We start from the raw sequence: 15,632 nt of genomic DNA, 5'->3' as shown, positions 1-15,632 counted from the left end.
TAAATTTTTTGTAGAGACAGGATCTCACTATATTGCCCAGACTGGTTTCGAATTCCTGGCCTCAAGCGATCCTCCCACCTCAGTTTCCGAAAGTGTTGAGATTACGGACATGAGCCACTGCACCCGGTCCAGGATCTGAAGGTACAGAATGACTCACATTTGAAGGGGGTGATTCATAACATAAAAGGATTCACCTCTTTGATTCAGGATTCACTTGTGCATTTTAACCTTATGATTTACATATATATAATTTCAATTTACTCTCAAGTTTAAGATCACAAAAAATCATAAAAGTAACATTTTTATAACATCAAAAATGGAGAAACTCTTAACAATCTGGGCTAAAAGGGCAGACACACCTCTGTTTGATAAAATAATAGTAGTAACAATAGCTGAAATGGATGGAACAGTTTTAAGGTTTTTGATAGATTATTATCACAAAGACTACTGAAAGTAGGCACTTTTATCACCACCACTTAGAGACTAGGACAGTAAAATTCAGAGAGGTTAGACCACTTGTCTAAGGTCACACAGCAAGTAATTGGTGGAGCCAGGATTCAAACCCAGCGGTTTTACTTTGGAGCTTTCTCCATACTTCAGTCACTTTACAGAAAGGGGACCTCTGGTGGACACATAGCTGAACTGCAGACAAAGAGCGGAAACCCCTCGTCTTCTCCCGCCCACTCCCTGGGTGGTGACCTTGGACTCAAGATGCTCACTGACTAAGGCAACAGCCAAAACTCAGGTACCTGCAGGCCAGGTAAATGTAAATGAGCAAGTCGCTGCCAGACAGGAGCTCAGTTCCATGGTCAACATTTCTGATTTTGTGAGTGAAGCCAGAGATCTGGGATTTTCAGGCAGACTCTTTTGGTTTTTAAGTATTGGCTCAAAATAAATGTCCTGGCATCATATTAGCCAAAAAACAAGAAAAAAATGTCTGCATATCTGATCCAGCTTGAGGGCCACCAGTTTTCAGCCCCTGGTCTAGAATCGTTTCTGCCTTATTTGCCCCCATAAGTAGCACTTGATAGATAAATGATCCTGAAGCCTCCCAAAAAAATTCCCTGAGCCATGCAAATACAACGCCATCTGTCCTTATACAGGACCATGCATTCTAAGGATATTTGCAAGAAACTCATCTGGGTTCTCTGGCCATGCTGAGAATGAAATAAGGAAATATGGAATTGTGCATGGTCTGATGTGCATATGCAAGATGGGCTGGGGTGAGGGCCTGGAGGAATGGAGCGGGGTGATGCTGCATCTAACTCGGGATTCTTAGATCTGGTGGGGCTGGGTGAGATTCTTGCCCCTGAAGACAAGGTCTAAAAAAGACAGGAAGCCTCTTCAAGCAGGAGGCAGGGAGCACGTTGAGAGAGGACTCTTGGTTTCACTGGCAGGGGGGCAAGCTCCTCTTCTGGCCAGCTCAGGGAGGCCCAGGCAACAGGAAAACAAGGCTAAGGCACAGTCCTTCCAACCTAAAGCTTTGCTGTCCATCTGAGCTGGACATCCTGCCAGCCCCATCCACTTACCAGCTAGACTAGTCACTTAGCTCTGAGCCTCAGTTTCCCGCTCTGTACAAGGGGGATAACAGTCACACCTACTGAAAAGGTCATTGCGAGGAGGCTGAACAGTCTCAGCAGTTGAGATCCTAAGTGCAAAGCCCTTAGCACAATGCCTAGCATGAAAGATGCAGTGATGTCTGCTGGTTTTATTAGGTTTGGCTTGGCCCTGTCACTGCAAATGGATCAGTCTCTGGGATCCCAGGGGGTAAGAAAATCTCACTATCCTCAAGATGTTAAGAATGTGGTCCAATCTTTGAGGGTGGACATAAGATGTCAGATGCCCACAACAGTTAATAGCCTGGCATCTACTGAATGCTATTTGGTGCCAGAATATGAGTTAAACATTTTTTTTTTTTTTTTTTTTTTTTTGAGGCAGAATGTTGTGCTGTCACCCAGGCTGGAATGCAGTGGTGCAATCTCAGCTCACTGCAATGTCCACCTCCTGGGTTCAAGCAATTCTCCTGCCTCAGCCTCCCGAGTAGCTGGGACTATAGGTGTGCACCACCACACCTGGCTGATTTTTGTATTTTTAGTAGAGACGTGGTTTCGCCATGTTGGCCTGGTCTCGAACTCCTGACCTCAAGCGATTTGCCCACTTCAGCCTCCCAAAGTGCTGGGATTACAGGCATGAACCACAGCACCTGGCCTTTCTTTTCTTTTTTTTTTTTTTTTTTTTTTTTTTTTTTTTTGAGACAGGGTCTTACTCTGTCACCCAGGCTAGAGTGCATGATCACAGCTCACTGTAACCTCAACCTCCTAGGCTCAGGTGATTCTCCTGCCTCAGCCTCCCAAGTAGCTGGGACCACAGGCACGCACCACCACATCTGGCTAATTTTTGTATTTTTTATAGAGGTTTCACCATGTTGCCCAGTTTGGTGCCAAACTTCTGTGCTCAAGCAATCCATCTGCCTTGGCCTCCCAAAGTGCTGGGATTACAGGCATGAACCACTGTGTCCAGCTGAGTTGAACACTGTATAAAAATCATGTCATTCTATGATGTTGGCTATTTAAGAAGAGATGACAATCATTATGCACATTTCACAGATAAGAATATTAATGCTCTAAGACAGTATTGTTCAATATGGCTTCCACGGGCTCCATTAATTCATGTTAAACACAATTTAAAATTCAGTTCCTTAATCACATATCCTAACCACAAGCGACTACCACATACGGCAGCACAAGTAGAAAATATTCCCATCGTAGCAAAAAGTTCCACTGGACAGCGCTGGACTAAGAGGTGAAGTGATTTAGCTGAGGTGACTCTGTGAATATGTGGCAGAGCTGAAGGGTTCTGACTGACTCGGGAAGCATACTCTCAATGACCTCATTCAGACAGCACCAGTCATCCTGAATGTTTCCATCCAGCACATATTTATTAAAAGCCTGCTATGTGCCAGGGACTGTGCTGTGCACAGCCAGAAACCTGCAGCCCAAGAGCAACCCAGGGGGTAGCTGCTGGCCAGTAAGGGGTAGGGGACGCAGGGGCCCCCCAGGTCACCTCCAGGACTTCCTTGCGCACATCGACGATCCGGAACCAGTGCCGTAGCTGAGGGAAGCCATCCAGCTCCGCGTTGCGCTCCTGCAAGGCCACCTTCTTTTTGCAGGACAGCTGCCGGCTGAAGTACTTCACCAGCTTGCTCTGTGGAGACACAGACAAGGACAGAGGACACATCTCAGAGGCACTGACACAAGGAAGAGAGACAAGAATCCCCTACAAACCTCCACCCTAAACCCAGCCAACTCTGTACTTTAAAGACTGGTTCTGCTACAGTGAGATCCAGTTTGGCACCTACCTTTCCACCTCGTTGGTGAAGATGGTCAAACAGGTGGCTCTAGCATCTGGCTTGGGGTTGGAGGAGGTGGCGCACATTGGTACCAATTCAGTGGAGGGCCTTTTGATCGCATCCATTGACACCTCGATTGCACACATCTTTTTCTATTTTTGTTTTCTTTTGTTTTGAGATGGAGTTTCACTCTTTCACCCAGGTTGGAGTGCAATGGTGTGATCTCAGCTCACTGTAACCTCCGCCTCCCAAGTTCAAGCAATTCTCCAGCCTAAGCCTCCCGAGTAACTGGGATTACAGGTGTGCACCACCATGCCTGGCTAATTTTTGTATTTTTAGTACAGACAGGGTTTTACCACGTTGGCCAGGCTGGTCTCAAACTCGTGGCCTCAGGTGATCTGCCCACCTCGGCCTCCCTAAGTGCTGGAATTAGAGGCATGAGCCACTGCACCTGGTCTGCACACATCCTTTGATCCAACAATTCCACCTGCAGGAACTCCTCCAACAGACACCCATACTGTACAGAATGACTGTACAAGGTTACTTCCTTACAGTTCTGTTTGCAACAGCAAAGGACTGCAAACATTCTGAGAGTCCATCAGTAGAAGACTCATTACATAAATGACGCTACAGCCAACAAAGAAACTTATGCAGCTCTAAAATCAAACCACAAAGCAGGCTCTGTACTGACAAAGAACAGTCTCCAGGGTACACTGATAAGTAAAAATACTCTCCCATTCATAAGGAAAACGTTTCCCTGTATATATCTTTGTAAATGTAGAAACTCTGTCCACAAGGACTCCCAATTCTTTTTTTTTTTTTTTTTTTTTTGAGACGGAGTCTCGCTCTGTTGCCCAGGCTGGAGTACAGTGGCGCGACCTCAGCTCACTGCAAGCTCTGCCTCCCAGGTTCAAGCTATTCTCCTGCCTCAGCCTCCCAAGTAGCTGGGACTGCAGGCGCCCGCCACCACGCCTGGCTAATTTTTTGTATGTTTAGTAGAGACAGGGTTTCACCGTGTTAGCCAGAATGGTCTCAATCTCCTGACCTCGGGATCTGCTCGCCTCGGCCTCCCAAAGTGCTGGGATTACAGGGGTGAGCCACCGCGCCCGGCCAAGGACTCCCAATTCTTTAGGGGAGGGAAGAGGAAGGTGGGAAAAAAGAGTCGGGGAAACATTTTATTTAAACTCTTTTGTGCTGTTTAAACTGTAAGTCCTACAGAAACATCCAAACATTAATTCTTTTAAAATGAGACAGACTTGAACCCAGGCTTCTGAAGAGATCCCATGACATGAGAAAAGAAAGTTTTTTATTGCTGGGTTTGTAAAATCTCACAATATTAACCAAAGAAAGGCAATACTTGTGTGTCTGAGCAGAGAAAACAATTTGGAAGAATAAACTCCAGGCCTCTGACTTGGGTCAAGTATTTCTTTATATACATTTCTTGTATGCATTCAGTAGTTACCCGATGTATAATACATTATCATCTTTTTTTTTTTTTTTTTAAAGAGACAAGGTCTTTTTCCATTGCCCAGGCTGGAGTGCAGTGATGCAATCATAGCTCACTGCAGCCTCGAACTCCCTGGCTCAAGAGATCCTCCTGCCTCAGCCTCCCAAGTAGCTAGGACTACAGGTGAGTGCCAACAAACCCAGCCTATATTATCATATTTGCAATTTAAAATGTATTTAATAAAGATAATTAAATAGAACAAAATTAGAATTCGGTATGGAGGTGTCTGTGGCATTTCAAAACCATCAACCAACATTTATCAAGAACAAAGTCTGAATTCTAGGATCAAAAAATTCAGAGGGCCAGATGCCATGGCTCACACCTGTAACCCCAGCACTTTGAGAGGCCAAGGCGGGAGGACTGCTTGAGCCCAGGAGTTTGAGACCAACCTGGGCAATGTGGTAAAATCCTGTTTTTACAAAAAAAAAAAAAAAAAAAAAAATCCTCACTCAGGAGGCTGAGGTGGGAGGATCACCTGAGCCCAGGAGGTGGAGGCTGCAGTGAGCCATGATCATACCACTACACTCAAGGCTAGCTGACAGAGTGAGACCATCACTCAAAACAACACAAAGCAAAACTTGGAGCCTGGGATGGCTGTCATGGGCTTCTATTGCTTTTGCTACCTGGTCTCCATTTCCCCTTTTACTGAAAAGAACACATCAACTTTCTTTCAAGGAACCTCCCTTCTTTGGCCCACAGTCCATCCAGCTGATGTAAGGCTGTTCCCACTGCATCACCCCACCACAGCTGCAGGGTGGGCACGTAACCCAGGCCCCATCAAACAGCCGTACTTGGGTCAAGGGCAATCACGGATCCAGCTGGGCCACTGAGACCCCACCAGGACCTCTTCTAAGCACTCAGGACATAGCCATAGCACACCCTCCAGGGCTGCCAGGTGGTGTCATGGAAGACAGGAGCTGCCTGGGCCATCGTCCCTGCTGCCATCTGGGAGCCTCCTGACACTGAAGCCCATTTGGAAGATAGCAGAGCCAAGAGATGGAGTCACATTCTCAGCCATAGCCATCATCTGAGCCCCAGCACTGAGCGGAGAAACCAGATCTCCCTGGACTCTGCAGTGATGTGCGCCAATAAATTCTCTTCTTTTGCTTAAGCTGCAGTGAGCTGGATTTCTGTCGCTAAAGCCTCCTGACTCATAGGGAAATTAAAAAACATGGAGTCCACCTCCTTGAGGGAGTCTTGGCATCCCTGCTATACTGGTTTCCTGTGGCTGCTGTCATGAATAACCACATACTAAGTGTCTAAAAACAACACAAACATACTGATCTCGCAGTTCTGGAGATCAAAAGTCCTAAATCAGTCTCATGGGGCTAAAGTCAAGGTGTCAACAGGGCTGGTTACTTCTGGAGACTCCAGGCAAGAATCAGTTTCCTTCCCTTTTCAGTGATCAGAGGCTGCCCACATGCCTTGGCTTCTGGCCCCTTCCCCACATCACTCCAACCACTTCCTCCATCACCACATCTCCTGCTACTGCCTCTTATCCTCCTGCTTCCCTCTTATACAGACCCTTGCAATGATCTGGGACCCACCCAGACAACCCAGGGCAATCTCCCCATTTCAAGATCCTTATCTTACATCTGCAAAGTCCTTTTTCCCATGTATGGTCACACAATCACAACTTCTGGGGAGGAGGAGGTAGAAATTATTGGGGGACTGTTATTTAGCCCACCACACCTGTGCACTTACCCGGGCAAGTGGTTCAACTCTACCTGGAGGAGAGGGGAGGGGCTGAGGAAAGGCACCCCCAGCAGAGGTCAGGGCCCATGAGACGACCATCCAAGAAGAGCATCCAGAAATAGCAATGGCCCAGTGAAGTTGGGAGATTAGGTAAATACAGAAAATTGAGCAAATAAACAAATCTATTGAGCATTATTTTTCTTCCTGTCTGAGAAGAGTGACACGGATGTGGGATGGGAAAAGCTAGACTAAATCCTGTGGTATTGGTTTGGGAAGAGTTACTCCATACATATAGATATAAAAATAAATGCTGATATAAATGTATGTGTGTGTATGTATACATACATGCACTGCACACACACACACACACACACACACATATATATATATGTTGCCTATATTGTCCACTGAAGGGACTCAGATTTACTCCAAAAGGTGAGTTCTGGGCTATATTAGTTTACAAGGACTGCTGTAACAAAGGACCACAAGTTGGATGGTTCGAACAGGAAACATTTCCAGTGTCACAGTTCTGGAGGCTAGAAGTTTGAAATCAAGGTGTCAGTGGGGCCATGCTCCCCCTGAAGGCACTGGGAAAGGCCCTGCGACAGACCTCTGTCCTCGCTTCTGAGAATCCCGTGGCTTGTGGCAGCCAAACTTCAGTCTTCACACAGCATTCTCCCTATATGTGTGCCTGTGTCCAAATTTGCCCTTTTTACAAGGACGCCAGTCATTTTGGACTAGTATGAACTCACCTAAACTAATTACATCTGCAACAACCCTATTTCCAGATAAGGTCATATTCTGAGACATTGAGGATTAGGATTTCAACATATGAATCTTGGGGTATCACAACTGGAACCAGAACACGGACCTTTGAAACCCAAAAGCAAGAATGACCCCCTGACCACCCCAATCTGACCATCTGTCTGCAAAGACACTGCATTCATCCTAGATCAGGGACCTGGGTAACACAGCGAGACTCCATCTCAAAAACATAACAATAGTAATTAATTAATTTAAAAAATAAAATAAAAAACTAATCAGGTTTAAATCACTAAACATTCTTTAAAAGCCCAATATATCATTTATCTAGTTTTTTTTAAGTGCAGGTTACCGTTATACTGCAAGAGAATGTACTTTTAATCGGATAGAAAACTGTGTCTTCCTAATTCGTAATTTAAGTTCTGATTTTGAAATTAGTAGGGTTTAATTGAATCCATCCTATTTATAGAAATTATGTGAAAGATACACAAACCTACATCATTGGCAATATCTGCAAATATGGCTTTGTACCAAGTGGTTTTCCTCAGCCTTTTCTTCTGAATAAATGAGGTTTTACTGTTCATTATTCTGTATCTATGTATGCCTGCTTATGTTGTATTTCAAATATTGCAAAACAAAGAAGGATCTGGCCCCTTTAAAAAATAATAATAAATGAGCATGCTTTATCAATTTCTTCCCTTCCCTTCCCTTCCGTCCCTTCCCTTCCCTCCCCTCCCCTCCTCTCTTCTCTTCTTTTGTTTTTTGAGACAGGGTCTCACCGTGTTACCCAGGCTGGTCTTGAACTCCTGGACCCAAGCAATCCATTCACTTCAGCCTCCCAAGATGCTGGAACTACAGGTGTGAGCCACCGTGCCCAGCCTCAATTTCTTAAACAAAAGAGGTAATGTCAACTGGGAAGCCAGTGATGTCATGCATCATACCTTTAAAAAAGTCACAGAAAATTGAAAAACTAGGCTAAGACCAGAAGTTAAATGGCAGGACCATTGGAACCATGGTACTGTCTTATGCAAACATCTGCTGGAGAATAGTAGTGTTTCCCAACTGCGGGTATCACTGATAACTTGAGAGGTGGTACCCAGGCGTAGTGTTAAATAACATCATATCATAAGGTGAGCACTTTCTTCTCCATCCAAATTTTTCTCCAGCCATCTGACTATATCAAGGAGACAGTCTCTGTTGAATGATACTATGTCTTTAACAACTCTCTAACCTCTGCTAATCTCTCTCTTTTTTTTATTTTATTTTATTTTATTTTTTTGAAACAAGGTCTCACTCTGTCACCCAGGATGGAGTGCAGTGGTGTGATCATGGCTCACTGCAGTCTCGACCTCCTTGGCTCAAGCCATCCTCCCACCTCAGCTTCTCATGTAGCTGGGACAACAGGTATGTACCACCATGCCTGGCATGGGCCAACACACCATGCCTTTTTTTATTTTTTGTAGAGATGGGCTTTACTTGGTTGCCCAGGCTGGTCTCTAACTCCTGGACTCAAGCAACCCTCCTGCCTCAGCCTCCCAAAGTGCTGGGATGATAGGCAGGAGCCACTGCTCTTTTTATAACAGAGCACAGGACAGTCTCAGAGCCTTCGGCAGGTAACAATATGAAACACAATTTCATGACACTTGTGTTTACATTGTATTTATTTTCTTCATTGTCTTCCATTTATGGCAAGTGACACTAGTTTTCCATTACAATAGCTGCACATGGTTTAATTTTTAAATACACGCATGTTAAAAAATGGAGTTGGTTTAAAGAAAACACAGATGTGGCAAAAAGTATGATGGTAGTATCAAACTGATGCATTTGGAGAAACACTGTCCTACAAAATACAGTTCTGACTCCTTAAACTATTACTTGGGGCTTAACCCTACTCCATTTCTCCTTCCTTGCCTCATTCATTTCCATGTAATTCCCTAAACAGGGCCAGGCACAGTGGCTCAAACCTGCAATCCCAGCACTTTGGGAGGCCGAAGTGGGAGGATCGCTTGAGCTCAGGAGTTCGAGACCAGCCTGGCCAACATGGTAAGACCCTATCTCTACTAAAAATACAAAAATGAGCCAGGCATGGTGTTACGTGCCTGTGGTCCCAGATACTCAGGAGGCTGAGGTGCGAAGGTGGCTTGAGCCCAGGAGGTCGAGGCTGCAGTGAGCTGTGTTCATGCCACTGCACTACAGCCTGGGCAACAAAGCGAGAGCTTGTATTTAAAAAAAAAAAAAAAAAAAAAAAAAAGGGAAAATGACCTAAACACATGCAGGACCTCAAATGTCACCTCCCTGCTTCCTCCTACCTGGAAGTCCTTTCCATACCCACCTGAGGAAGGGTATAAAAATGACCTGAGGCTGGGCACGGTGGCTCACACCTGTAATCCCAGCACTTTGGGAGGTCAAGGTGGGTGGATCACGAGGTCAGGAGATCGAGACCATCCTGGCTAACACGGTGAAACCCCGTCTCTACTAAAAATACAAAACAATTAACCGAGCGTGGTGGCGGGCGCCTGTAGTCCCAGCTACTCGGGAGGCTGAGGCAGGAGAATGGCGTGAACCCGGGAGGCGGAGCTTGCAGTGAGCCGAGATTGCACCACTGCACTCCAGCCTGGGAGATGGAGCAAAACCCCGTCTCAAAAAAAAAAAAAAAAGACCTGAATCCTTTACACCCCTCCTGTGTCCACACCCTTTGCAATGTCACTTTGCAGTTGATTCACCAAAGGGGTGCCGTCTGTGTCCACGCCTTTTCAATGATGCTGGCTATGTGACTTGCCTCAGCCAATAGAAGGAGGCCTGTGTGCTTCTACTTGCTGGCTTGGACCCCTGTCATCTTCATGAGAATGTGTCCAGGCTAGTCAGCTGAAGGATAAAAGACTACATGGTGCAGAGTCAAGTCTTCCCAGACACTGCAGCCAAAACCATCCTAGCTCAGTTGACGGCCAACTCTTGCCTGGCTATTGGCTATAAGTGAAGCCATCCCAGATCAGAGGAGCCACCAATCTACTGCTGATCCCAGAGGTATGGCCAATAAATGCTTATGTCATGTGCCACAGGGGTTTTGTGTTTGTTATACAGCATTATAGTTATACAGCATTATAGTTATAGCATATGTTATACCTGTAGCTAACTGATACACCACCACATCAATGCATGATCTCCAAAGCCCACCTCAAATGCCACCTGCTCCAGCAGGACCTTATAAATTCTTTCTCGGGACTTTATTTGTACACACTGTATTATAGAATTATTCACAATTTTTCTTGCATTATAACTGACCAAGAAGACACTAGATCCCTTAAAGGGCTAAGATGTCCTTGCTAGATTTGGAAGAGTAAATGAAATAAATATAACAATAAAAATATGGCCGGGCATGGTGACTCACGCCTGTAATCCCAGCAGTTTGGAAGGCCGAGGTGGGTGGATCACCTGAGGTCAGGAGTTCGAGACTAGCCTCATCAACATAGTGAAACCCTGTCTCTACTAAAAATACAAAAATTAGTCAGGCATGGTGGTGCACGCCTGTCGTCCCAGCTACTCGGGAGGCTGAGGCAGGAAGCTTTTGAACCCAAGAGGTGGAGGTTGCAGTGAGCTGAGATCATGCCACTGCACGCCAGCCAGGGCAACAGAGCAAGACTCTGTCTCAAAAAACTAACTAACTAACTAACTAACTAACTAACTAACTAAATAAATAAATAAATAAATAAATAAAATAGAAGTACCATTTCTAAGCACTTCCCCCATGGGCCAGGCCCATGCTGAATGTCACACATGCATTATTTCAATATATCCTTACATTCCCAGGAACTAGATGCTATTAACATCTACATTGTACCAAAGAAGAAACTAGGCATAGAGAAGTTAGGCCACTTGCTCACAATCACACAGCTAGTAAGTGCAGAGCCAAGATTCAAACCCAGTCTAATTCAAACACTCCAAAGTTACAGAAAGGATAACCTCAATTTAATTTACTTCAATTATTTAACAAATGCATGCATTTTTTTTTTTTTTTTTTTGAGACAGAGTCTCACTCTGTTGCCCAGGCTGGAGTGTAGTGGCATGATCTCAGCTCACTGTAATCTCTGCCTCCAAGGTTCAAGCAATTCTCCTGCCTCAGCCTCCCGAGTAGATGGGACTACAGGTGTGTGCCACCACACGCAACTAATTTTCGTATTTTCAGTAGAGACGGGGTTTTGGGCCATGTTGGCCAGGTTGGTATCGAACTCCTGACCTCAGATGATCCTCCTGCCTCAGTCTCCCAAAGTGCCAGGGTTACAAGAGTGAGCCACTGTGCCCAGCCGCATATATTTTCCTTGTAAGAAAGTTAGGACATTTCAGGCCAGGCGCGGTGGCTCATGCTTGTAATCCCAGCACTTTGGGAGGCCGAGGCGGGCGGATCACCTGAAGTCAGGAGTTTGAGACCAGCCTGGCCAACATGGTGAAACACCGTCTCTACTAAAAATGCAAAAATCAGATGGATGTGGTGGCAGGCGCCTATAATCCCAGCTACTCGGGAGCCTGAGGTAGGACAATTGCTCGAACCCAGGAGATGGAGGTTGCAGTGAGCCGAGATCACACCACTGCACTCCAGCCCGGGCGACAGAGCAAGACTCCATCTCAAAAAAATAAAAATAATTAAAAGAAAGTTTGAACATTTCAGATTAGGCCAGAGCTCGCTTCGACCACTCCCACAAATGCAGATCCCGTCCCTGGAGGTAGAGCAGGTAATCGCTGAGACTAGTTAGGTGTCCCTCTTTCCAGACGTTGATCTGTGAATTTTCACAAATACATACAGATCTGTTGAAATGCTGCAATGTGGCTTTATGTGTACGATTTCTTTTTTCCTCTCACATAAATGGTATCACACAGCATGCACTTTTGTGCACTTGCTTTTTTCACTCAGTAGTAAGCCCTGAGTATCTTTCCATGTTAATCCATACAGATCTGCCTCGTTCTTTTTAATCTTCTGCATGGAGGATTCCTTTGATACCTGGGTGAAAAGCCCATGATGTGAGCAGTTCTGTGATGTCTGCTGGGACATCTTTGTCAATGACAATAAAGCATTTTCAGGAATAACAGCCACCATCGCAGCTGCCATGTACTAAACATTTACAGTATGCCTGGCATCATGAGCCAAGTGCTGTGAATGCGTTTGTTGCTTTTTTTTTTTTTTTTTTTTTGAGGCGGAGTCTCGCTCTGTCGCCCAGGCTGGAGTGCAGTGGCGCAATCTCGGCTCACTGCAAGCTCCGCCTCCCAGGTTTACGCCATTCTCCTGCCTCAGCCTCCCGAGTAGCTGGGACTACAGGCGTCTGTCACCTCGCCCGGCTAGTTTTTGTTTTTTTGTTTTGTTGTTTTGGTTTTTTTTTTTTTGTATTTTTTAGTAGAGACGGGGTTTCACTGTGTTAGCCAGGATGGTCTCGGTCTCCTGACCTCGTGATCCGCCCGTCTCGGCCTCCCAAAGCGCTGGGATTACAGGCTTGAGCCACCGCACCCGGCCGTGTTTGTTCCTTTTAATCCATGCGACAATGCTAGCTGTGAGGCTGGTACTTTCAGCCCATTCTACAAACAGGAAGACCGAAACTTCAACATGCTGAATCCTTTGCCGAGATCCACAGAGCTATTGAAGTGGGAGCACCAGGGTGTGATCCGAAAGCTCTGTCTCTTTACCAGGACACTATGCTAGGAGCTGTTCACGGCGCCTTCCCACTGACTGGAAGTGCAAAAGTTGGGCATCGACCCCTCAGGGGCAGAGAGAGGGCCTTATTCATCTCAGGAAGCCTTCTAAGTGAATTCCTGAATTCTAGCTCTGAGGTTTGGGCCAGTCAGTTCAGCTCTCTGAGCCTCCACTTTCTCATCTGTAGAACAGGTGTCTTTCACCTTTCCTCGCAGGCCTGCTGAGGCATTCTCAGCCAGACATGGTGGCTCACACCTTTAATCCCAGCACTTTGGGAGGTCGAGGCGGGTGGATCACCTGAGGTCAGGAGTTTGAGACCAGCCTAGCCAACATGGTGAAACCGTGTCTCTACTAAAAATACAAAATCAGCTGGGTGTGGTAGAACACACCTGTAGTCCCAGCTACTCGGGAGGCTGAGGCAGGAGAATGGCTTAAACCCAGGAGGCGGAGCTTGCAGTGAGCTGAGATCCGGCCTCAGCTCACTGCAGCTTCTACCTCCAAGTTTAAGCCATTCTCCTGTCTCAGCCTCCCGAGTAGCTGGGACTACAGGCACTACAGTGAGCTGAGGATGCCAAGTCAAGAGAGATGCCTTTTAAAAAGCTATGTTCCCGCTGGGTGCAGTGGCTCACGCCTGTAATCCCATCAATTTGGAAAGCCAAGGCAAGCAGATCACCTGAGGTCTGGAGTTTGAGACCAGCCTGGCCCATGTGGTGAAACCCCATCTCTACTAAAAATACAAAAATTAGCAGGGCGTGGTGGCGCATGCCTGTACCCCAGCTACTCCAGAAGCTGAGACAGCAGAATCGCTTGAACCTGGGAGGCAGAGGTTGCAGTGAGCCGAGATGCGCCACTGCACTCCAGCTTGGGCACCAGAGCGAGATTCTGTCTCAAAAGAAAAAAAAAAAAAAAAAAAGCCATGTTCCATATCCTAGGACAATAATAATGGGAGCTCCACATTTATTCTAAGAGAAGTAAGGCCTCATTCATTCATTTGAAGATGTTCGTGGTGCTTTTTTTTTTGAGACAGAGTCTCACTGTTGCCCAGGCTAGACTGCAGTGGCATGACCTCGGCTCTCTGCAACCTCCGCCTCCCGGGTTTTAAGCAATTTTCGTGCCTCAGCTTCCCCAGCAGCTAGGATTACAGATGCATGCCACCACGCCTGGCTAATTTTTGTATATTTAGTAGAGATGGGGTTTCACCATGTTGGCCAGACTGGTCTCAAACTCCTGACTTCAAATGATCCACCTGCCTTGGCCTCCCAAGGTGCTGGGATTACAGGCATGAGCCACAGCGCCTGGCTGAGGTGCTTTCAAAATACAGACAGCAAGGGATACAAAAATCACCTACACACCACCCCTGCCTTTAAGGTGGGCTATTTCAGGTAGGACTTGAAGACAGGTGCCTTTTCTGTACCTTTGGATAAGTACAGAAATCAAGAGAGAGCATTTAGATACTTTTATAGCTATCTGATGGAGTCATCTTCTGTCTGTTCAATCTCATTTTTTCAAAGTGAGCACTGGATGTTGTTTGGGGCTTTCTCCATTTCATTTCCCTCATAAATCCTCTTTATTCTATTTCAGAAAAGTATTGGCTGCAAAATGTCAGAAAAGATAAAGCTGATTCTTCACCACAGAAGGTGGGAAAGGCACTGCCCTTCTACTTGGTGAATTTCCATGTATTCATCTTAATCTACCAACATCTCTAAATAAATTATTTTCCAGAATGGTTCATGTATCATGACAATGCTGAGTGAGTAGATTTTTTTTTTTCCATCTTGTTTTGAGACGGGGTCTGTCTCTATTGTCCAGGCTGGAGTGCAGTGGCACAATCGTAGCTCACTGCAGCATCAACCTCCTGAACTCAAGCAATCCTCCCACCTCAGCTTCCCAAGCACCTAGGACTACAAGCGTGTGTCACCATGCCCAGCTAATTTTTTCATTTTTTTATAGAGGTGGGGTCTTGCTATGTTGCCCAGGCTGGCCTCAAACTCCTGACCTCAAGCAATCCTCCTGCCTTGGTCTCCTAAAGTGCTAGAATTACAGGCATGAGCCACTGTGCCTGGCCTGATTGTGAATCTCATTCTATAGATGGGGAAACCAGGCCTTGGAATTGCTGGAATCATGCCCATGATCACAGAGACAGAGCAGCACTGGGGTCGTGATTTGAACTCAGGACCTCTAGTTCCCAGTGCCGTGCCCTCTTCGCAATTCTCTGCTGAAACAGAGCATCAACGGTTGAGAAGCACAATTGGAAAAGGGCCTTTGTATGGCTTCACCCTGCCAGGCGGCCTAATTGATTTTTAGGTCGACCTCAATTCAAGTCATGCAGAGCCGAACTGAAGAAAAAAAACAAAGCTTCCATCTTCAAATAAAGAAACACAGGCCTCTTGGAAATAGCACACCCAAGTCGAGCCCACCGTCTGACTCTGCACTGCCCAGGTGTAGGCTAAGGTTCCCCGGGCCTGGGGTTAGAGGGATCACAGGTTGCGGAAATCCGACAAAGCGGAGCCCGAAGGTGTAATTTTCCATCTTCACACCAGGGGGCAGCCTGGCACCTTCCACGACAGATGGAAAATTTTTCAGGCCTTGGCCCATCCGAGCGTCCGCAGCGCCTTATTACTGTACTCTGTATTAGCATGGCG

The 15,632-nt window shown here is 46.2% G+C and overlaps 1 protein-coding gene across 1 annotated transcript in view; it reads right to left on the bottom strand.

Moving 5' to 3' along the window:
* KSR2 (kinase suppressor of ras 2) overlaps positions 1-15,632 on the bottom strand; it is a 497,941-nt gene that overhangs the window by 386,829 nt on the left and 95,480 nt on the right. The window contains exon 2 of the mRNA XM_010368261.2: positions 3,064-3,204. Coding sequence (XP_010366563.2) covers positions 3,064-3,204 — 141 coding nt within the window. The remainder of the gene's footprint in view (positions 1-3,063; positions 3,205-15,632) is intronic.

The sequence above is a fragment of the Rhinopithecus roxellana genome, chromosome 10, assembly GCF_007565055.1.
Source record: "Rhinopithecus roxellana isolate Shanxi Qingling chromosome 10, ASM756505v1, whole genome shotgun sequence".
Lineage (NCBI taxonomy): Eukaryota > Metazoa > Chordata > Mammalia > Primates > Cercopithecidae > Rhinopithecus > Rhinopithecus roxellana.
This window is presented reverse-complemented; position numbering and strand designations above follow the sequence as displayed.